Below are 24,302 nucleotides of genomic sequence, written 5' to 3' on the forward strand. Positions count from 1 at the left end.
AGTGGTATGTTCAGAAGTCACATTGATAACAGTTATAGTAAAAGTTATTGATTATGAGCCCCCAAACTGATTTCTTTCCCTTTCTAAGGCCAGCGAGAGCTAAACTGCTTTAAGAATCCAAACTGTTATGACCCTTAAGAAAATAAGGCTGTTTTTGTCTAATTTGTTACATCATTTAGATTCAGGCAGCTCCCATGCTATTAGTTGAAGAGTAAGCTTAATACGATGGAAAGACAACTTGATAAAACCTCATAAGGCTTAGGTTCTACTATTGGCTCTGCTTTTTACTAATCAAAAGCCCAGAGAAACTTACTTAATATCTCTGAGCCTCAGTTTTCCTCATCTACGAAATGAGGATAACATCCATTCCCTGTCTGCCTCATAAAACTCTTTTGAGAGTCAGATCAACTGAAGTAATGGATGTGAAAGCTTAAAATGCCGTACAAACTTAAATGTTTCTTTTTTCTCATGCTCTCTAATAATAGTAATTAAGCCTGGGGTGTAAGTGAAAGCCCCTGGAACCCATGTACTTCCAGAAATAATGTGCCCTTCAGGAACTTCTGCCTTGCATCATCAGTGGTGAATAACTGTCTCTTCTTGGATGCTGTGTGAGGAAACTCTCAGCTGTGCCTCACTGTTTTTCCTTCTCACTCTTGGACCCCAAGGGCTTTATAGAGGAAGTGCCCCCAAACCATGCCCCATCCCCTGCAGTTCTGGAACCATGAACTACAATATGATCAAATCACCTCTCCCATTTTTCCTGGATGGAGTGTGTCAGGCTACTTACCCCAGAGCCCCTTTCACTTTTCCCTATAACTTTGTGGACCAAAATGCCCCTCTTCCTTCTGTCCCATTCCACTATGTGTGATTTCTCCTTCTCCCCCTTAGAATGTAAGCTCTTTGAAGAAAAGGACTTTGTTTGCTTTTGTATTTGTGTCACCAGTACTTACCATGTGATAAGCATTTTAGCACATGGTAAGCATTTAATGTTTTTTCATTCATTCTCCAGTCTAATAACTGTGTCCAAAAAAAGGGGGAAAAAATTGGTTAAGTCTGGAATAACCTGTCCAAGCTTAACCCTGGCTCTCTACTTCCCTTTTAAATTTTATATTATTTTCAATTCTGAATTTAAACACCAAAAAAAGAGCATTGCCATATATATAGCATAACACAAAAAAAGGATTGTAGGTGAAACTATGAATATCTTTTTCATATTGTTTGTTTCATATTGTATGTTATTTCCACACATTACTTTCAAAACTGTGCTGCTGGTCTTTGCTTCCTTCTGAACTTCCTTTTGTTGTCTTCTTTGCATTTTTTAAAAAATATTTCAGTGGTTCTTTTTTGGGGGGAGGGCATGGGAACATCACTATTGGTAACCTCCCCTACCTCCAATTAAAAAACCTAGAGCAAAAAAAGCCCTTGTAAAAAATATGAATGGTCAAGAAATCCATAAGTAAACCTGTCCAAAAAAGTATGTCTCATTCTTCGAGTCCATCACCCTTCTGTCATGAAATGAGTAGCATGTTTCATCATGAGTCCTTTGGAGACATGGTTAGTCATTGCATTGACCAGAATTCTTAATTCGCTCAAAAAAATTTGACAATATTATTGTGCTTATACAAGTTGTTCTCCTTGTTCTGCTCACTTTACTTTATCAGTTTATAGTACCTAGAATTCTCAGGCTTCTGTCATTTTTTTTAGAGTATAGTAATATTCCATTATATTCACATATCGCAGTTCAGCTGTTCCCCAAATTATGCATAGTCACTTAGATTATTGTTCTTTTCTTGCTCCCCCCTCCCTCAGTCAGGATCAGGTAGTTTCTTTTGTTTGCAGTTATTCCCTCACGCACTTTTCCTTTTTAAATTTTCAGAAACCTTTAATCATTCCTTTAAACATAGAGTCTAGGAAAAATCAATACAGTTACTATTAGAAGAGAAATAGTTAACTAGGAAAAAGTCTTTTGATGTAGATTTCTCTGATAAATGTCTCATTACCAAGATCTGTAAGAAGTTGATTCCATTTTAAAGAGTAAGAACCATTTCCCATTTGATGTGTGGTGAAAGGATGTGAAGAGGCAGTTCTCAAAGATAATATCAATCACCACATGAAAAAAATGCTCCAAATCACTGTAGAGAAATGCACATTAAAGCAACTCTGAAGTCCCACCTCACATCCGTCAGTTTGGCAAAGTTGACAAAAAGGGAAAATGATAAATATTGGAGGGGCTACGGGAAAACAGGCACATTGATGCCCTTCTGGTAGAGCTGTGAATTGTATCTACTCCTGAAAACATTGTGGAACTGTGTCCTCAATGTCACCAAACTGAGTACCATTCGACCAAGCAGCACCTTTACTAACTAGGCTTGTGTGCCAAACTGCTTAAAGAAAGAAGAAAAAGACCTATCTGTACAAAATTATTTATTGCAGCTTTTTGAAGTAGCATGGAACTGGAAATTAAAGGTGTACCTATCATTTGGGGAATATCTGAATAAATTATGGTATATGAATATAATAGAATGCTACTGTGCCATAAAAATGACAAAAGGAATGGATTCAGATAAACCTGGGAAGACTTTAGTGAATTGATGCTTCAGAGTCAGGAGAGCAGAACCAGGAAAATTTGTGCAATAATAACCTTGTAGAATTTAAGATGAAGGCAAATTTGTTAACTATAGCGCAGGCATTCCAGAGAGCACGGTGAAACAGATGGGTAGATCTGGTAAGAGATATTTGGAGGGTTGGGTTGATGGGAATGGGAGTAAGAGAAGAGGCAATAGGGGATGGGGAACAAGGTTTATACAGAGATAACCAGAGGGGTCAGAATCACTGGGATGGAGAGAGTATGATAGAAGTATTCTAACCACAAAGGAATGAATCCTGACAGAGTAATCAGTGGTTGGTGAAGGGTCTGTTAAAAGAGGCAGGTGATTACTTTTCAAGGCCCTTCTTTGATATCTAAACTCAGGGCAAGTCATGATATGATGTCCTGGGAGGCCCAACTCAGAGCAGACAGATACAGCCTGGGAGAGTACAGACAGGAGGTAGGAACTGGCAATTTGAGGTAGGTGTGATCCTGGGATGGCCACTAGATCACCCTGGAGCAAAAATAAAGGCCCTAAGCAGGTGACCTGGATGCAGAGCTGATGCAGGGTTCTCTGGGAAGTCTCAGGGGTAAAGACTGAGGCTAGAAGTGATACTGTAAAATAAAATTAGGAAGGTGAATTGAATCCAGATTATATAGGGCTTTTTACATACCAAGCAAAGACATCTGTGTCTTACCCATTGGTGTAATAGTGTCACTTAAGGTTTTGAACATGGTATGTATTGTCTGACCCATGTATTTTAGCAACATGGTTTGGAGAGGGGAAAGACTAGAGTCAGGGAAACCAAATAGGCTCTTATACCAATTCACTTAAAAAGTGATGAAAGCCTAAATTAGGGTGGTAGCAGTGCAAGCGTATAAAAGGAGGTGGATATGAGAATTATTGTGGGGGTGTAGTCATGAAGAGATTTTTTGGGGAAACTAACAGACAGCATAAAGATAAGTTTTAATATAGATCCCAGCCAAAATCAAGTCTAAATAGCCATGTCTAAGCTCTCATGTGGTGGTTAGATTTGAACTTGTATTCTGAGTAGCTTCATCAATCTGCCCAAAAAGTGACACTTAACATTAAATAGAAAGATATGTTCTCCCATAGTATTCCATAATCTTGGCAGTCAGCTTAGAAATAAAGGCTAGTCAAAATGAACTGCATTTCACAAGATAGGTATAGTAAATGGATAAAAAGATACCCAAGCAGGCAGTGCTTTGTTCCTAGATACTTCATTGGTTATGGCAGATTAAAATATATCCTAAATTTGTCACAGAAATCAGAAACTATTTTTAATGCCCATTTTAATCATTTATCTATAAAAAATGTGTATTTTGTTTTTTTTTCTTTACAATAGATAAATACTCATTAGAAGTAGGTTGGGGGAGGTGCTTTTTCTTTTGGTTAGAAAAGTTAAAGACCTTAGACTCTCTTGGATTTATTTTTAGGTACTACTAAAAGTTCTTTTGTGATGCCTCATCATGACATGGAGATAACCCTGAGTTCTCAAGAGGCTATTCCAATGGAGCACAAGATCTAACAGGGTCTACCAAATATGAAAGTCTTAAAAATATTGTCTCAGTGATGGATTGGTGTGTGTCTGTCATCCAAACACAGCTAGGTTCAGAGACTCTCCTTACTAGACTGGTTACCAGGTGATAAACCTTTTTGGCCATGAAAGTTCCCATTATGACTATCTACTGAGGCATGGAGGGGGTTGTGTTTTACTATACTGCGTATACTTTGCTCCTGACTCCCATCAGCTTGGGATGGAGAATTTGGGTAACTTAATTCTAATTCTACGAAGAAGAGTGGGGAGCTTTAATTCCATAGAATCATTCCCTGAAAGTAAATTTACTAGGAGCAGAGGTGGAAATTTTGTCTTAACAGTAGAAGCCCAAAACAGTGAGTGGGATGCAGTCAATCCCAAGGAGCTTTGGAAAAACTTCATGGTTTGTCCCAGGAGTCTGTCATTCTGTGATAGTACTTTAATTAGCACTCAGTGTGGTGCCTGTGGATGATGAAGGATTAAATATAATTGCCATCTGGTGCAGGCCACAAAAGTACAGAATTTATTTTAGGGTATTTGCTTTGCAACCAATTGTAGATTCGTTTGAAAGCCCTACCACTCTGCTGCAAAGTAATTTTATGACCTTTTCCCCTCCTTTAGTTTTTCCAAAGGTCAGAAGAAAGATGATGAAATTTTTATGTGGTTTAAAAAGCTTAGCTTATCAAAGTTTAATGAGAAAGTGGCAGCAGCTAGACTCTGTTTAATACACTTGGGTATTGTAAAGGAGAAGCCAGGACTGTTAGCAGTGGGAGAAGTGAGTTCAAAGCTAGACTTCCCCTGACAAAATGTCATTGTGAAGAGATTTTTTTAATACCAAATCTACTGCAAAATGAAATTCGGGGGGAAGAGAGTCAAGAAAAACACATAAAGGTACTGCAGCCCAGTTGAGAATGGAAAGCATTTTGTATGTGATAGAAGGAGAGTAGAAATAACAGATTTTGGTGATTTAGTTCATTGTTCAGGTTGAATGTTCTGCTGTTCTTATAGGAACATTGGAAAGCTTTGTGATAAAGATTTCGAAATTTATCATAGATCAGATAGTGGCTGAAGTAAAATTGAATGTCTCTAAGTAATTTGTTTTCCTAATTTTAGATATAAAGATGAATAGTATGTGTATTTTTATAGAAATTTGTTTCAGTTTTCTAAAAATTTTCATTTTTTTCTACTTATTTGTGAATTATTTATGATTTGTTTTTGGTATCTTCCTTCCTAAAGAATCCCAAAGCATCCCTTGGTATAGAGAAATAAATCTCTTCTCTGTTGTTGAGGCAGTATCAAAGCCTGCACTTTTAATTTCCCCATTAACGAAAGTGATTTTTAAATCCTGGTTTTGAATAAATATTTTTCAAATATACTTAAACAGAACTTTCAAGCATATTTGGTAAGGCTAGGACATGACACACAGGGGGGTGTGTGCGTGTGTGTGTGTGTGTGTGTGGTATTCAGAGAATTTAGAAATGAGCCTGCAACTCACTGAAATAGAATCAGTTTTTCTTATGTGAAGAAATGGGGAGAATTCCTTTGAAAACGGGCTTTTTATATCAGAGGGTAGGAAGAAAACATTTTCTTATTCTCATTAGGGGAAATTCCAAATGGAAAGCATATAGCTAATCATCCCTTGAAAACCCCTGGAAATTTTGGCTTCTTTCTTGTGTGAGGCAATTAGATAATACTGGGTTCAGTTCCATTCAACTAATATTTCTTAAGTTCTTGTTTTCAGTCTCCATTCTTCAAAACTGCCTGATTAATCCTCCTAAAAACATGCTTCCCTTTTCAGACTTTCAGTGACTCCTTATTGCTCATAGAATAAAATCCACACTCCTTTGTCTTACACTTAAGGCTCTCCCCATCTTCCCTTTCCAGCCTTAGCACCCAACACCGCTCCCCTTCATGTTGCCCGTGTCTAACCAAACTGAGATAATCACTATCCTCCTTTAGCATAACCCATGTTTTCCTGACTTTATGTTTGCACAGGCTGTTTCCTGTTTAGTCATATTTCAATCATATCTGACTCTTCGTGATCTTATTTGGGGTTTCCTTAACAAAGATACTGGAGTGATTTGCCATTTCCTTCTCCAGCTCATTTTACAGTTGAGGAAACTAAGAGAAACAGGGTTAAATGACTTGGCCAGGGTTGCACAGCTAATAATAGTCTGAAACTAGATTTGAACTCACAAAGATAGGTCTTCCTGACCCCAGGCCCATCCGTTGCACCACCTACCACTTAGTTGCCCCTCATATATAATAGGTAGTATCAAAACATTTGTTGATTGACTGATAAGAATAATTTACCCCACCCAAAGATTCCTCTCCTACATTTATATATTCAGTTTGATTTTTACTTTTGGCATGAAAAAGTATATTTGGTTTTGTTACTTGGGGATGTGTAGATTTTTAGCTGTTTGAAAGTCATTGAGTTTACATTCGTCATAAAGTATTTTACCTGCTTCTATGTTGCTTTATAACACTAGGAGAATCAGGTGCATCAACTGATACAAAAAAAAGTTTTTATAATTTGTATTATTTCTCCTATCTGTGCAAATGTACTCTAAGTACAAATAATTACAGATATTATGATTTTATATATCATATATTAGTATATTGTTAATTCTAGTTAATATATTTAATATGTAATGTGTTACATATTAATCTATATTATATATTATAATTTTACTTTGAAATAAATTTCATCCTACCTCTATTTCTTTGCCTTATGGATAAAAAGAATCCATTATATCAATTGACACAATTTGATCCTTCCCGGTATTCTTAAATTCTGGTCCTTCTATAATTCTTATCTGGTTATTTGATGTCCATATATATGTCTTATCTCTAAAATTCCACTGTGAGCTACCCAAGCAAAGAGGTTTTATTTTCTTTTTTTGTCCTCTTCATTAGCCTCTAAAATGATAGTCTGCAGAAAGTAGGTGCTAAATAAATTCTTAGTGAGTAAACAAGGGTCTACAGTACTATCAATTGCAGTTCATTCTTTCAAATAAATATTTTGTAGATAACTATTAGGTACAAAGTGAGCTGCACATTAAGAAAAATGTCAAAGAGCAATCAATAAGCATTTATTAGTACCATCGTAATAATAATGATGATAAGATTAATAAACTAATACTCACAGCGCTTACTATGTGCCAGGCACTGTGCTAAGCACTTTATAGTTATCTTATTTGATTCCCTACCTCAACCCTACGAGGTATGTATTCTCCTCATTTTATTGTTGAGGAAACTGAAGCAAACAGGTTAAATGACTTTCCCAGGGCCACCCAGGTAATAATATCTGAGGTCAGACTTGAACTTAGATCTTCCTGACAAAGAACCCTGACTCGGAATCAGAGGACTGGAGGTCAAATTCTGCCACTGGCAGTTACTGTCTTTATGACCTTGGGCCTACTAGTCAGTTAACCTTCCTAGGTCTCAGTTTATTCATCTGTAAAATGAGGGCTTTTGTCAGTCTCTGAGACCTTCCCAGCTCTGAACTATGATCCTATGTGATAGGCAATATGCGGGTTACTAGCAATGCAGTACAAAGACTAAAATGGGAAAGCTCCTTCCCTCCCATTATATCAGAGAAGACATGTTCATGTAAAAGTAGATACAAAATAAATTAAGATACAGACACACTAGAAGGAGGGGAAATGTCAAAGTTCATGTAAGAAGATCACCTGCATAGCACATCACTAGTTGTTTAAAAAGGAGAAAAACTACTTCCTACATACCTAATTATATGTGTATACACACACTCCCATACATACACACATGCACACACACACATTCTGTTTCTGAGCTGCTAACACAATGTCTGTTCCATTCGCAACGACCTTTCTCTCTCTCTCCTATGAACCATCTGGTAAATAGCCATTCTAAATTAGTTTAAAACAAATTGTTACTACTGCAGTAAGCATTTGGAGTAATCTAAGTGTTTTTCTTCCTATTTAAAAATAAATTTAGTTTTTATAGCTAACATAAGATAATCTTTATTGATAGTGCAGCTTTGTTAAGTTTAATATTTTCTGACTGCTAAAATCAACATTCCTTCCTACAGTAATGCATATTAAATATTCTCTATCCTACAACATCAGTCAATCACATATAGAATGTTTTAACTAAAGTATTCATGTTGATGACCCTTCAAACACCCTGGCCTCCAACTTCACCTATCAGCCCCCAAGACCTCCATCTCCATTCAGCCACTCAAAGGAATGGTCATACCTTAACCTCATTGTCACCTAAAACTTTTGAACCTACTTTCTGCCTTCCTTTTAAACCTGTTCTTTGTCCTCATAATCCCCTAATTCTCACCTGTTCTCCCATTCCATCACCTCTGTTCTGGCCTCACTTTCTTCCTTTTAGTCTTTACCATTTTAACAAGTCACTGTTGTCTAACCTTGATTTCCTTGTCTTCTTATCCTTCTTCAGTTTACTCTCTACCAGTCTTCAGTCCTGGGTTTCTCACACCTTCCGTCTTCTCCACTCACTCCCAAGTAGCTGAATGAAGCTGCTAGAGGAAATCGTGGTATCATGCCAGTTGGGTCCACTAAAAATTCATGTTGGCTTTTGTAACTACAGTGTTGCTAGCAGCTGTTGTTGGGGTGAAAGACCAACAACAAAAGCACACAGGAAGGCTGCTAGCACAGGTTCTTTGATCTGCTTTTCTAAGGAAAGCAACTTTAAAGGGTTAACAATCTCACTTTAATTAAACATACATATACCATTCACGTAGTTCACGGGGGAAAGCCAGCACCGCTGAAGTTCAGACTTCAAATGCAAACAGAAATTACAAGCAAATATTATATAAATAGAGCAAATAAACACAAATCAGCAGACAGGCTTCTAGTTGTCTGTCCAAGCAATACTGAAACAGTTACCAGAGAGAAAAGCACCAACATCTGGGTTTTTATAGCCGAGGTGGGGGCTGCTTCAACGACTTACCCAGAGTCTCCTCGCCAATACTCTTTCAGTGAGTGTGCCCCAAACAAAATGCTAATCTCAGAGATTATATATCCTTCTTCAGGGTCAGAGAGCCTCACATCTCTCGAGGGTTTCACACCCCTCATGACCTAACTAGCAAAAGGTTGTGGGCATTCCTACAAACAAAGGCAAGACTCAATCAAAGATTGCCTTAGTGCTGAGAAGCATTCCAAAACAAAAGACAACAAAAAGTCCCATTTTGCTTGCCATTGCAGCTATCCACACTGGACTCTTACTGCTAGATGACAGTCATCTTATTTGTCTCTATCACATTCCCCAGAAGAACTGGGGAATCCAGTACTTCTCTTCAGACCTCTAGTATCTTCCTTAGCCTCCCTACTCATCAGATGACTTTGTTTCCTTCTTTACTGAAAAAAGAGGTTTTCATGGTCTTCCAGTTTCAAGACATTTACCTGTCCTTTTCTTCTGTGCTTTTGTCTCAGGATGAGGTAACCCTTTCTTTTTCCAAGGCTAACTTCTCTCCTTATGTCCTTGATCCCATCCCTTCCTGTCTCATTCAGGAGCTTGCCCCATTGATCTTTCCCTCTCTCCTTCTTATCTTCATTCTCTTCCTATTAACTAGCTCCTTCACTGCTGCCATGTCTGCTTAGAAAGTCTTTTTCCAGCACTGCCATTCACTTCCACCAAAACTAACTAACCTGATTCTGCTACTCTACCGACATTGCTCTCTGAAATGTTGCCAATAATTTTTCTGCCTTCATCCTTGTCCTTTTTATAGATTCAACTCGCTTAACTACCTCCTCCTCCTGGATATGCTTCTTCCCTTGATTTCTGTGACAGTGTTCTCTTTCTTGGTTCTCCTACCTTCCTAACCATTCTTCAGGTTTTCAGAGATTTTTTTGCTAGTTCAGTCAATCCACATGCATTTATTAAGAGCTTACTAAGAGCCAAGTATTATACTACTCACTAGAAATACAAAGGAAACAAAAACAATCCCTGCCTTCCAGAAGCTTTCATTCTAACAGGGGAAGCACCATGTATATTAAATAGAAACATCCAGGATACATTCAGTATAGATGGAAAGTAATCTTAGAGGGAAAGAGATTAGCAGCTAAGGGAACCAAGAGAGATCTGCAGAAGGTAATATTTGAGGTAATTCTTAAAGGAAGTTAGAAAATTCTAAGAGACAGTGGTGAAAAGGATATTCTAGGAATGAGTGACAGCCAAGGCAAAAACACAGACAGGAGAATGGTATGTTTCATATAAGGAGCAGCAAGCAAATAGGCCAACACGGCCAAACTGTACAGTATTATAGAAAGAAGAGGTGATATGTAAGAAGATCAGAAAAATAGGAAGAGACCAGGTTGTAAAGAGCTTTAAATGACAAACAGAAGAATTTACATTTGACCCTAGAAGTAACATGAAGCCACAAGAGTTTGAGTAGAGGGGTAACATGATCAGACCTGTGCTTAGAAAAAAATCACTTTAGCACATAGGTGGAGGGTGTATTGGAGTAGGGAGAGACTTGCAGAGGGAAAGCCAATTAGAAAATTAATACCAAGTCAAAGCAACAGTTGATGAGAATGTGAGTTATGGTGGTAGCTGTATGAGCGTAGAAAAGGGGACATAAATGAGACATGTTATAAAGGTAAAGATGACAAGATTTGACAACTGATTGGATTTGCAGAGTGAGAATAAAAGTTGAGGATGATGCCAAAGTTGCAAAACTCGGTGATTGAGAAGATAGTGATGCTGTTGACAGTAATAAGGAATTTTGAAAGAGGGATAGGTTTGGTGAGGGGGGAGGAGAATAAAGAGTTCTGTTTTGCACACATTGAGTTTGAGCTGCCTGTGGGACATCATGTGCAAAATCTTCACTAAGTACTTGTGTACTAGAGCTGAGAAGAGAGACTAAGACTTAATATACAGATCTAACAGTCTTCTTCTTAGAAATGGTAGCTGAAGCCATGGAAAGTAAGATCACCAAGTAAGATAATATACACAGCAAATATTGCTCAGGACAGAAATTTGGAAGACACCCATAGCTATCAGGCATGACAGCAAAGGAGACTGTAAAAGAGTCAAACCAAGAGAAAATGGTGTCATGAGAACCCAGAAAGGAGAGAGATTATCCAGGAAAGAAGTTTACCTACAGTGCCAAATGCAAGGTAAAAAAGAATGAAAGTTGAGAAATATATTAGATTTGGTGATTAAGAGATCTTTGGAAATTTTGGAGAGAACAGCTTCAGTTAAATAATGGATTTGGAAGCCAGATTGCAGAGGACTTAGCATAGAGTGAGAGAAGAGGAAGAGAAGGCCCCAAGGGTTCTCTTTCAAGGAGTTGAACAGAGAAGGCAAAGAAAGATATGGATTGGTAGCTAGTGGAAATGGTAGAATCTAGTTTTTAAGAAAGGAGACGTGAGCATCTTTATAGTCCTTAAGGAAAAAGCCAATAGATAAGGAGAGATTGAAGATTAGAGAAAGAGTGGGGGCAGTCTGCTAGAAAAGATAGAAGAAGTTCATAAGGATGCATGCAGAGAGGTTAGCATTGACAGGGACTAGGGCCACTTCCTCATCAGAGACTGGAATGAAGGAGGAATGAGTAGGGGATTGGGCCAAAGGAATATGAGATAAGGAGAAAGGTAGAAGAGAGAGTTCTTGGATCTTGTCTATGCCATCCTAATTTGGGGGGAAGGGTAAAATATGAAACTTGGTCCTCTATTGAGAAGCCTGGGGGAGGAGTGCTGTGAAAGGCTCAAGTAGAGAAGGTTTGAAACAGATGCTTCAGTGAATGAGATGGAGAATTGGTTAAGAAGAAATTGAAGCATTTCCTTTTACCACTGATGGCCCAGTTGAGATTAGATAGCATAAATCTTGCAAAGATCTACCGACCCAGTCAGTGTGGTTTTGTAACTTCATTCAGCAATATGTAAATAGGAGCAAAGGATGTGGATAATGGGAATAATTCAGGGTTAAGGTTTGGCAAGAATATGGGTAAGGAATTCAAGAGTAGAACATACTGTAGAGTTAAACTGGTGTTGATATCAAGGTTGAAGAGAAGAATGTATCTAGTACAGGGAGGTCTGGGAAAGTATTGAGAGGTAAAGAGATTGAAGGTCATAGTGAATATGAAGAACAGGTTTAGTGGCCCAGCACAAAAAGATGGAATGGTAAAAGACTGTGATGACATAAAGGAATTTTGAAGTTCTTAAATATAGAAGTGGAACACTTTGGGGTGATGGTAGGATCAAGGGTGTGACTATCCTTGTGTGGAGTAGAAGTGGAATGGAGGTTATAGGAGTTGAGTAGATTGAGGAACTGGGAAGTTAGGATATTCGAAGGAACCTCCCTATGTCTGTTGAAGACCCTAATATTATGGCAAGAATTGAGATAAAGAGGGAAGAATTTCTGGGGGCAGGGGGGGTTATGGAGAGGGTGTTTGTTGTCTGTTGTTAATGACCACCAGCATCTGGACTGGAAGATAAATTTGCATAGCGTGAACCTCATGGAAGAGATTACTGAACAATAGTGGTAGAAGTGTGCGGAAGTACAATAATGAGCAAGGAGTATCCTGACTCCCCAACCATAATCAATGAGTTCAAGGCCGGGAGAGAAAGTACATCCCTTACTGGAAAGGCTTGCTAGAGATGCAGTATCCTCCAGAGGGAGAGGGAGCCAGGTATTAGTGAGTGACAGAAGATGGAAGGACCAAGAATGGGGTTCAACATAAGAGGAAGTTTACTTATTGAGCAGGCATTCTTGAGGACACAGTACAGGGGGTGAGCACATCTGGAGCAGAACATTGTCAAGGGTTGTGGTGGATAGGAATGAAAGAACAGATAGCAAAAGTTAGGGAGTAGGATTCTTTGGCAGTTAGGGGTTATTATCACGGGATGGGGAAGGAGGGATAAGAGTATGATAACTATTACGAGTTAATTCTAGGCAGAATATCAGTAGATAAGGAGAATTTCACCAAAGGCAGGTATTAGAAGATTCAAGGTTCCAACCTCATGAAAGCCAATGTGTCTGTGTTTTGGGGGGCCTCAGGAAGCCTACTTCATGGCAGGCCTGAACAGGAGAAAGTGTGTTCCAGGGAGTCTCATATGCTGGTCAGGAGCTGGCATGTTCCAAGGTCACCATCTATATATCCTCCCTTTAAAAATGTATGTCCCTCAGGGCCCTGTCCTCTTCCCTCTACACTTTGGTAATCTTCTTTCGTTAAGTTCCATTATCATCTCTACAAGGTGACTCTGAGGGGTGTGTATGTGTGTGAGTATGTGTATGTGTATATGTATGTGTATTCGTGCATACACATGCAAGTGTGTGTGTGCATGTGTGTGTATGTAAAATCCCTCATCCCTCTAAACTCTGTTCCCGCAGCTCCACCTGCATAGCTTGCGTACTTTGCCAACAGCGTAATACTCCGCATTTATTGTTGATAGTACCTCCATCAGGTCTAAATCTTAAGTTTTACCTTTGATTCTTCCCTCTCTCATCCCCCCATAGCCAGTCACTTTGTAAGCCCTTGAGAGTCTGCCTTCATGACATCCCCATGTATCCATCCCTATCTTTCTACTCCAGTTGATAACTATTGTATTTCAGGCTTTCATAACCTCTCACCCACATTATTATCATAGCCTCCTCATTGGTGTCCCTTCAGTCTCTCTCCAAACCATCATTGACATAGCTTCCAAAATTACTTTCCTAAGGCACCATGTCCTTCCCATGCTCAAATAGCTTCACTGTCTCTCAATTACCTCATGAATAAAATAAAAGCTTCTTATTTAAGATCCTAAATTTATTACTCTATTTATTAGTCCTTATTTGAGTGAGGCCCTTTGTTCTATGAAGTTTGGATTCAGTCAAAGGGCTGCACTCGAGGACCTAGAGGGCCACATGTGGCCTCAAGCCGCAGGTTTTCCACCCTGGTCTGAAGTGCTAGACTTAGCATCAACCTACATCTACACTTTTATTCATTATGTTCTCTCATCTAATCTATTTCAATCAAACTATATCCTACTAGCTATTCCCCAAACTAGACATGTCATCACTGGCATGCATGTATTTCCACAATATGTCTCCCAGTGCTTGGAACGTAATTGCTTCCTTAAAAATTCCTTATCTTCCATCAACACTTGACATAGATGCTACCTTTTCTAATCCCCTTGGCTGAAAGTGTTCTGGTCCTCATCAGCTATTCCTAGGATACTTTGTCTATATTTCTCTTTTTCGAATTTATCCAATTCTGTGAAAGCCTAGTTAATATTCTTTATATAGTTGTGTACCTGTGATCTAGGCAATTGAGAAGCTCATGTTTTCTAGCACAAAGGCAATATAGATAAGTGGAATAATAGAGCACTGGACCTAGAGTCAGGAAAACCAGAATTCAAATCCAGCTTTAGACACTAGTTGTGTGATCCTGTGTAAGTCATTTAACCTCTCTTTGCCTCAGTTTCTCCATTTGTAAAATGAAGATAACATCTATCTACCAGGGTTGTTGTGAGAAATAAATAAGGCAATATTTGTAAAGTACTTTGCAAACGTTGAAGCAATATATAAGTGCTAGCTATTTTTATTAGAGTAGAAATAGATTGAGTGGAATAAATACTTAGAAGATAAATAATTGTTATATATAACGAAATAGAGTAGGTTAGGTAAAATAGAATCATGTGGCTCTGAATTGTTCAGGGAAGGTTCCCTGGAGTGATATGGAATGGCAGAAGAAGGCAGGAGACAGTGATCTGTGAGTAATAAATTTAGCTCAAAATCAGAAGAAGGAAAAAATGGATTCTTTGGGAGGATAGGAGTATAGCAGAAATGTAGATAAGGGAGGACCATGGCCTCCCTTTATAGTAGAATGTCCATTTGATAGTATTTTCAAATTAGAAAGTAAATTTCAGGTTAGAGAGATTATCTACATAAACATAGTTAAACCCCTAAGAGTAGATGATCTCTTTCAGAAGGATTGGTATAAAGGCTCCTGGACAATATCCAATGTGTAAGGTCATAAGAAACTGACAAAAAAAAAGATTAGAAAAATTGGAAAGGAACCCAGGGGAGGACAGTACTACAGAAAAGTGAAACAAGTGTGATTGTTCAGATGAGAATGATTGATGTGCTCACTGCATCTTGGGAGCTCAAAAAAATGTTATTAGAGAAAGGGCTTATACAGTTTTTAGAAATCAGAGAGTGGAGGTAGTTTCCAGTGAGAAAGAATCTGAGTGTTAGGAATTTCATTTTACTAAAACAAGGTTTATTTATGTAATAATGATTAGTGTCACCATTTTGCGTGAAAGTAAATAAAATTCATGGAGTTTATGATGGTGTTAGTAGTTCTTGTAATATCAAAAAAAGTATATTACATGGCATGGTATTTTGAATCCAAAAAAAAAAATCCAGACAGACCTATATGCAGCGGTAACTCTTTGACACTTGATTCTCTTAATAATGCCATTGAAATTTTGACTTCTTTGGAACGTCTAATGTCACAGCAGTGCTGGACAAGTGATCTGTTCTGCCACAGTTGCTGTCTGTCTTCAGCTGGCTCCTACAATCTGGCTGCTGCCCATTTCTAAATTTGGAACCCTTTTAGGAATCTTCTACTCCAAGACCTGAATGATGTGGCAGAGAAAATAAGGCAGGATATTAGTACCTGAACAAATTAAATTATTTAAAAGAAAAAATTTTTGAAGCCTTGATATTTTAATACCTGCTTTTTCTTTTCAATTTTTATAGCGTCGCCTTGGAGATGCAGCCAAGAAAGCCATCAGCAAATTGACGACGAGAACAGTAAAGAAGGGTGATAAGGTATGATATGAAGGAATTTTACAATGTCAAATAATAAATGAAAATTGATTTTGTTTTGGTGTATAAAAATACTTCTGTTATGGTTTTAATTTGATTTGCTATATGTTTTGTTTTGTTTTTTGAGGGGGGAAGGGAGGGCAATTGGTTAAGTGACTTGCCCAAGGTCACACAGCTAGTAAGTATGTCAAGTATCTGAGGCAACATTTGAACTCAAGTCCTCCTAACTCCAGGGCCGGTGCTCTACAAATATCCCTTTCAAGCCCTGACTCCATTGTGTCATTCAGAAACTTTCTGTAGAAGTCTCTAGCTCTCCCAAAGGATAAATTCTGTTGCCGTTTTGTTGTTACTATTCAGTCGTTTCTCAGTCATGTCTGACTCTTCATGACCCGATTAGGGTTTTTCTTAATAAAGATACTGGAGCGGTTTGCCATTTCCTTCTCCAACTCATTTTACAGATGAGGAAACTAAAACAAACAGGGTTAAGCGACTTGCCCAAACAGCTGAGAATTGTCTAAGGCCAGATTTGAACACATGAAGATGAGTCTTCTTGACTCCACTGCACCACCTAGCTGCCATTAGTATCATTGAAATGGCCTTAGCCTGCTCTGATTCCTTTTTTTTTTCCAAGTAGAGTTAGCTTTCCTTCTGCTAAAGTTTGATATTCTTTTTAAAATAATTATAATGGTAGAATTGTTGGGCAGATGGGAAAACTTAATTCTCTTCCTGACTGCTTCAAACCATGTCAGAGTTTATGTTATGATCTTCTTCCCTACCATTGAAAGGAGGGAACTGCTTAGACGTTCTTCAGGTCTGGGCTTGGTAGTAAAGCCTAAGGTTGGGTTTCCTTACAGGTTCACTTCTGTGAATCAAGTTCTTAGTTTGCTCACGTAAGCCCAGGGGGGTATATAGACAACTGAAGGCCCTTCAGAGCTCTTCACTCTTCCACATAGCATGTAAAGCCGGAAACTTCAAAGAACAGTATCAAAGTTATAGTTGCAAAGGCTAAATTCCACTACCAAAAAAATGTAGAAACTACCTATAATCCCAATTAAATGTGCCACAGTAATACATTAGCTTCTAATGCCCCTAAAAACTGTTGACTTGATCTGGCCCAAGTATATATTCACTGTTAACAAAAAGCATTCCTTTGTTGATATAGGGAATCAAACATATCTAACTTTATCACAGATTTAGACCTGAAAGGGGTCATCTAGTCCAACCCCCTAATTATGGAGATGAGGAACTGAGGCCCAGAGTCAAAGCAGAGCCAGGATTCAGTCAAATCATCCGATTCTCAGATCTAGCACTTTTCTTCTATATCATGTTGTATTCCAGAAGTCTAGAAAGGGGTGGAAGGTCAAAGAATTTCTGGAAATAGAAATGAGAAGGATGAGTTTAGGTCCTAGGGCAGAGGTGGCAGTGGGGTGGAGGGGGCAGATAGAAAGCTAGAAGGCCCTTGCTACAATGAAGCATTTCATTGTAAAAGCGTATTTTTGTAGATGATGACATTGTAAAAAATAAGGTAGTCCCACAAGGCAGCTGCATCTTGATGCTCTTCTGCAGTAGGCTGGTCCCAAAGAGCAGTGGGACTTGTTATAATCAAGTATCCATTTTATCCACAAATATTTAAAATAAAAAATTCATTATCACAGAGTGATTTCCATGAGGCAGCCTAGTTGAATTTCAGAAAAGGGTCGTTTTGTCTGGAATTTCAGTTAGAAACTGCAGTTCAGTGATCTTTTAGCCTAAATATACATATATATATATATATATATATCCATCATCTGGTAGGCATCATGTTCTTGAGAAACTTATTCTCTAGATAGATGATCATAATAACATCTAATACTATATCGTGCTTTATTTATAAAATGTTTTACATGCATAATCGTTTACCCTTGCAACCATCTTGTGAAGGAAGAAATAAATCATATATTATACCACTCTCTAGATTGTATAGATGAAGCAGCTGAGGCTCAGCAAAGTTAAATGACTTGCCCATGGCTACACACCAGTAAGCATAAGAGATGGGATTTGAACCCAGGTAGTCTTGACTCCAAACCCAGTGCTATCCGCTATGCACTTAATATGGTGAAAAAAGTGCTCATTATTTTATAGTCATCGTGCATGAGAAAACTAGAGGTCCATTTTAAGGTAGCATATAAATAAACATTTAGTGTATATCATATAATTATGCTGAGGGAATTCAGTACAAAAAGATACAGTGGAAACATTCCTGAAAGAAGAGGTCTTGAATCTTAGAGAATATTTTAACTTGTTAACCTGAAGTTTAAAATATGCCATTAATTTCTATTTTAATGAACTGTTTATTTGACTATTTTAATTTTTCCACCTAAAAAAAGCCACTTGTACTCCTCTTTAATTTGGCTTAACATATTTGAAGTACAGGCATACTACATATGAAAAAGAAATATTTTGAAATATAGAAATACTTATCCTATACTGTTAGTACTATGATATGTTATACCTTATACTTCCTTTTCCTCTACTAGAAATTGTTCTTAATGTTAATTTATACCAAAATTCTTAAGTAAATTGCAGATTTACCTTGTTACAGAGTGAGTGAGTGAGTGTGTGTGTGTGTGTGTGTGTGTGTGTGTGTAAAAGATCTTGGAACATTGAAATTTATAAACAAATGTGCCATTTTTATTCTAAATTTTGTATTTGTATGTATTCCAAATTTTCTTCATTTTATAATTTTACTTAAGTTTAATCGAAACAAAAACATGACTTAATAAACAAAACTTGTCATAATAACTTGTTGTAGCTTCTATGAGTGAAAGCTAATAAGAATATAGCATTTTTTTATTTGGAATCTTTGTATCCCCAGTACCCAGTGACAAATAAAAAACATTTAATAAAATCCTTTATTAAATTGAATGATTCAGACTGGGTTGATTTGAAGTCGCAACCTTGCCTCAATTTGAAAGAAATATCTTCTAAAGGGACACTATACTCAAACTTGAAATAGGTATCTCCTATCTTAGTAGGGAAAATTATTTCCAGATACTCCAAAGGTGCCCATTACGTGTAGACAGTTCATCCTCATCCATTCATTAAAGTATGTTCTCCCCCAAGAATTTCTGATTGCTTTCACTTTACTATATGAATTTGAAAGTTAAAAAAAAACTTCATTTCTTGCAACTCATATTCTATAATTCAGATTAATTCATACTGTATTCCCCTCTAATTCCAATTGATAACATTTTATTACTTCCAATCATGGCTCTGGCACTTTCTGTCTCTGTGGCTTTGGGTGAGTCCCTTTACTCCTCTGGACCTCAGTTTCCATGTTCCTGTAAACTATGAATTGGACAATTGATCCTCAAGGACTGCCTCAATAGGGCTCCACAAGAAGGTGGCACAGTATACTGGAATACACACTGGCTCTTGAGTCAGAGGATTTGAATGTAAATTCTGCCTCTTTGTGACCTTGGGCAAGCCACTTAACCTGCCTGGACCTGAGTTTCTTTGTCTTTAAAGAAATTATGCAAATTGAAGCAAATCTGAGGTTCAACTCACATTATATAAACATTATAGCGGAATGGATGAACAAGTTGTGGTATATGATTGTGATGGAATACTATTGTGCTATAAGAAATGATGAGCAGGATGCTTTCAGAAAAACCTGGAAAACTTATATGAACTGATGGAAGGTGAAATGAGCAGAACCAGGAGAACATTGTACACAGTAATAGCAATATTGTATGATGATCAGCTGTGAATGACTTAGCTATTCTCAGCAATTCAATGATCCAAAACAGTTCCGAAGGAGTTAGGATGAAAAATGTTGTCCACCTCCAGAGAAAGAACTGATGGCATATGAATACAAATTGAAGCATATTTTTTTTGCTTTATTATTCTTGGGGGGGATGGGGGTTTGGTCTTTGTTTTCTTTTGCAGCATGGCTAATATGGAAATGTTTTACATGACTACATGTATATAGTCTGTATAAATTGCTTGCCTTCTCAAGGAGAGGGAAGCCAGTGGAGAGAGGGAGAAAATTTGAAACTCAAAATTTTACACGTAATTGAGAAAAAAATTAACTTTAAATTTTAAAAAGAAAACAATAAACATTGGAGAGGCTGTGGGAAAACATGAACACTGAGGCACTGTTGATGGAGTTGTGAATTGTTCCATTTATTCTGAAACTATGCCCCAAAAGTCACTAAACTCTTTGACCCAACTATACTACTCATAGGCCTATACTCCCAGAATATAAAAGAAACAGGTAAAGGGCCCATGTGTACAAATTTAGTGTCTGATCTTTTTATGTAGCAAAAAACTGGAAATCAAGGGGGGTGTCTACCCACTAGAAAATGGTTAAACAAACTATAGCATATAAATGTAATGGAGAATATTATTATTCTGTAAGAAATTAATAATGGGCAATTTCAGAGGAAACTGAGAAGATCTGTTTGAACAAATGCAGAGTGAAGTGAGCAGAAACAAGAGAACAATTTGTACAATGACAGTAACATAATTTTTAAAAAAAACTTTAGAATTCTGATCAATGCCATAACAAACAACAATTACAGAGTTGAAATACAGTACCCACTTCCTGAGAGAGAGATGATGGATTCAAAGACCATACATGTTTTGACATGGCCAATGAGTGGATTGGATTCATTTGACTGTATATTTCTATGAGATAGGAGGGGGGTGTGGCTTATTTAGGGGGAAGGAAGTGGGAGGAAAAGAAAATAAATATAATTAAATTTTTAAAAACTTGTATAACCCAGTGAACTAAGAGGATAATTTCCATAACAACAACTTTGTCAAGTCAGACTGTGAAAAACTTAACTCTGATCAGTGCTATGGTCAACTATAGTTCCAGAGAGGATCTGTGCTACCCACCTCTTGACAGCATACTCTTTTTGCTTTATTATTTTTTGGAGGGGGGGGGTTGGTCTTTATTAGACTCAAGATGTAGAATGAGACTTGTTTTTGGAGTTGGCCAGGGCTGGAATGTTTTACCTAACTATGCATATTTGTTACAAGGGTTTTATTTTGTTTTTCCAGTAAAACAATAGGAGGTGGGAGGGAGAAATAAATAAATGCCTTGTTATTCGAAAAAAAATTAATAAAGTGAGAGGATTGAGGTTAAAGGATTTAAGAGATCTCTTCAGCTCTAAATCTATGAATCTATGTTCCTGTAGTTTTCAGTATTACTAGTCAAATAATTATACTTTGTATCTGCCTCTCTCTGGAAAACATTTTGTCTCATATTCAAATTGAACAAGAATTTCTTAAATACCTGCTATGTACAGATTACTGTCATTGTCTGAGGTGATTCAGTCAGCTGTAACCTCTCCTGTTCAGACCATACCTGAAGTTCAATTCTGGGTGCTACATTTTAGGAAAAATATTGACAAAATGAAGTAGATCCAGAAGAAGGGAAACTAAGATGGTGAGAGGACCAGAGAACATATCAAATGCTAGCATGTAATATTTGTTGAAAGATCTAGGGATGTTTATCCTGAAAAAGAAAAGTCCGAGGGGGGACATTAGCAAGTGAAAAAAAATAAAAGCTTTTATTAAGCACTATATGCTAGGCACTGTGCCAGGTGCTGGGAATACACATATAAAAATGGAACAGTTCCTGCCTTCAAGGAGTTTATATTATTTTTCTTTAGTTTAATTTTTACTTTCAGATCCAAATTCTCCCTCCCTTCACCCATCCACCACCCATTGAATAGGCAAAAAATACACTGCCCATTATACATATGAAGTCATGCAAAACATATTTCCACATTAGTCGCACTGCAATGAATACATAAATCAATGGACAGATAAATAAATGGGTGAATAAATAGTGTAAGAAAAGTCAAGTTAAAAAATATGCTTCAATTTGCACTCAGAGTTCATCACTTTTCTTTTGAGAGATGGACAGCATTTTTCATCATGAGTCCTTTGAATTGTATGGTCATATGTATTGAATGGTCATGGATCATTGTATTGATCAGAGTAGCTAGTCCTTTCTCAATTGATTATCATCACAACATCTCTATTACTGTGTACAGTATACTAGGAGTTTATATTCTAATAGGGAGAGACAACGCATAAAAGGGAGTGTGAAGGCCAAGTAAGGGAATTTTGGAATGAGAAGTCACAGAGATGGTGAGTTGATCCATAAGGTAGCTGATTGATACACCCTTTCCAGAATCACTGGCTTTATTGATTTGATAGCTGTGCCCAGAGCAAGAGATAGAAATGGGGGTAGAGAGTGTCTCTTTCAACTCTGAGACGATGTGATCTTCCACCATCAGTATTTCTCTCCGTCTGTCTCTCCACAAATATGTGCCATCTTTTACTGCTCCCCGAGGCAATCATGTTTGGCAGAACAAGAACCCATACTGAATGGAAGATTAGAACAGACAGATTTGTGTCCAGTCAGCCAGGCTGTATTTTATGAGGGAGAGAGTCAGGCCCTCTCTGCCTCTTTTCTTGGTCCCATCCCAAGCATGAGGTGAGGATGATTTAAAGTGCTGTTGGGAGGAATCAGTAGGAAGGAAGGAATTCAAGAGATGGGAAAGGGAAAGCATTGACAGGCTTGGTTTAATGGTTGAAAAGAGGCATAAAGGAGAAAGAAAGATCAAAGATTATTTCAAACCTGGTTGACCAAGAGAATCATGGTGCCATGATATAAATAGACATTTCCATTAGAGAAATTAATTTGTGGAAAAGTCAGTTAATGGTCTAGTGTTTAGTTTTAGATAAGTAGAGTAAATGCTGGTAGGAAATCCAAGAGAATGCATCTACTAAGTAGTTGTAAATCTTAATTTGGGAATGTGGTCAGGACTGGAGATATTGATATGGGAGTTATTCACAGAAAAGTAACCATTGATGCCATAGAAATGAGAGAGAGTGAAAAGAAGTCCTAGATCAAGACTTTGGAAAACACCTACATCTATAGGGCAGGAATGGGAGGAGATACTGGCCAAGTAAATAGAAGGAAAAACAGTCAGCAAGTTAGAAGCCCCGAGAAAGTGCAGCCAAAGTCGGGGTTTAGTAGGAAGGTTAATAGTATCAGATTCTGTAGTGGCGTTGTTGAAGGTGAAGACGGAGAAAAATTCAGTAGATTTGATGTTAATTTGGTATTAGTGATCTAGAGAGTAGTTTCATTACTATGATGGAAGCAGAAGCCAGACAAGGGTTAAAGGAGTTGAGATTGTTTAAGGAAGTGGAGCCAATAAACGGAAAAAATTATTTAGAAAAAAAATGATGGTGAAGGAATGGTGATTGTGATTTTAATCTTTTTTATAGCATCTTATTTCATAACCAGCTTGCACACTTTATAGCCACTAGAGAATCCTGTCTGCTCATAACAGTGTCTCCTTCATTGCTAATGTAATCTCAGCACCTTATTTCTTGCTTTTGTGCTGCTTGTTTCAGGAAACTGACCCAGACTTTGATCATTGTGCTGTATGCATAGAGAGCTACAAGCAAAACGATATCGTCCGAATTCTGCCCTGCAAGTAAGCCCTTGCTTGACCTGTTGTGGAAGTCAGTTTTGTTTTCCAATTAAAAATACTTTTGAGATTGTAGACTATGAAATGTTAAGGCTGAAAGGGATCTTTAACACCATTTATTTAGTCCAGCCCCCTGCCCCCAACCCCTTTTTACAGATGGTTCGTAGAGAGGCGAAATGTTTTGCCTAGGATCATAACCAGTTAGTGGCAATGCCAAGATTCAATTTCCTGTTTTCATTTTGAAAGGTTCTTTTTAGAGTGGATGTTTTGTCTCACCTTTAAGGATCTAATTGGTGCATTTGTACAAAAAAATTTTAAGTGCCTACTATGACATTTAAGGAAGACAGTGTAGTACAATGCCTTGAGCAAGTCGCTTAACTTTCTGGGCCTCTACTTCCTCATCTGTAAAAAGAGAGGAGTGAAGCTAAATGTGTTCTGAGATACCTTCCAGCTCCAAGTCTGTGATCCTATCTATGATCTTCAAAATGTTCATGGACTTAATTCAAAGTTTAGGTAAAACCAAGTCTGTTTTCCTCAAGGAGGTTTACATGACAAAATACGTAAACAGATAAATATGATAAAATTAGAAGTGCCTAAGAAGGATACAAAATGTTGGGAGTTCATGACTGAAAAATTACTTTCAGCTGAGATCAGAGATTTCCTAGAGAAAGTAGCTTGGAGCTAGGTCTTGAAAGATGAATAATGTGTCCACAAGTAGAAATGAAAAGATGGAGAAGTGGGAAAATATGGGATAGGTTTGGAGGTTGGTGAATATTATAGTTTACATCAGAGAATAAAGTGTTTGTGATTCAGAAGATAGAAGATGTTTTGTAAATCTTAAAGTTCTGTGTAAGTTAGTCTTTTTTCAAAGGGATTAATATGACATAAACCATA

The 24,302-nt window shown here is 37.5% G+C and overlaps 1 protein-coding gene across 3 annotated transcripts in view; it reads left to right on the forward strand.

Annotated features, from left to right (window-relative positions):
- The window catches only part of RNF130 (ring finger protein 130), a 124,593-nt gene that overhangs the window by 68,826 nt on the left and 31,465 nt on the right, over positions 1-24,302 (forward strand). For all 3 annotated transcript variants that reach the window (XM_036751450.1, XM_036751449.1, XM_036751448.1), the window contains exons 4-5: positions 15,844-15,915; positions 23,332-23,414. In XM_036751450.1, coding sequence (XP_036607345.1) covers positions 15,844-15,915; positions 23,332-23,414 — 155 coding nt within the window. The remainder of the gene's footprint in view (positions 1-15,843; positions 15,916-23,331; positions 23,415-24,302) is intronic.

The sequence above is a fragment of the Trichosurus vulpecula genome, chromosome 3 (genome assembly GCF_011100635.1).
Source record: "Trichosurus vulpecula isolate mTriVul1 chromosome 3, mTriVul1.pri, whole genome shotgun sequence".
NCBI lineage: Eukaryota > Metazoa > Chordata > Mammalia > Diprotodontia > Phalangeridae > Trichosurus > Trichosurus vulpecula.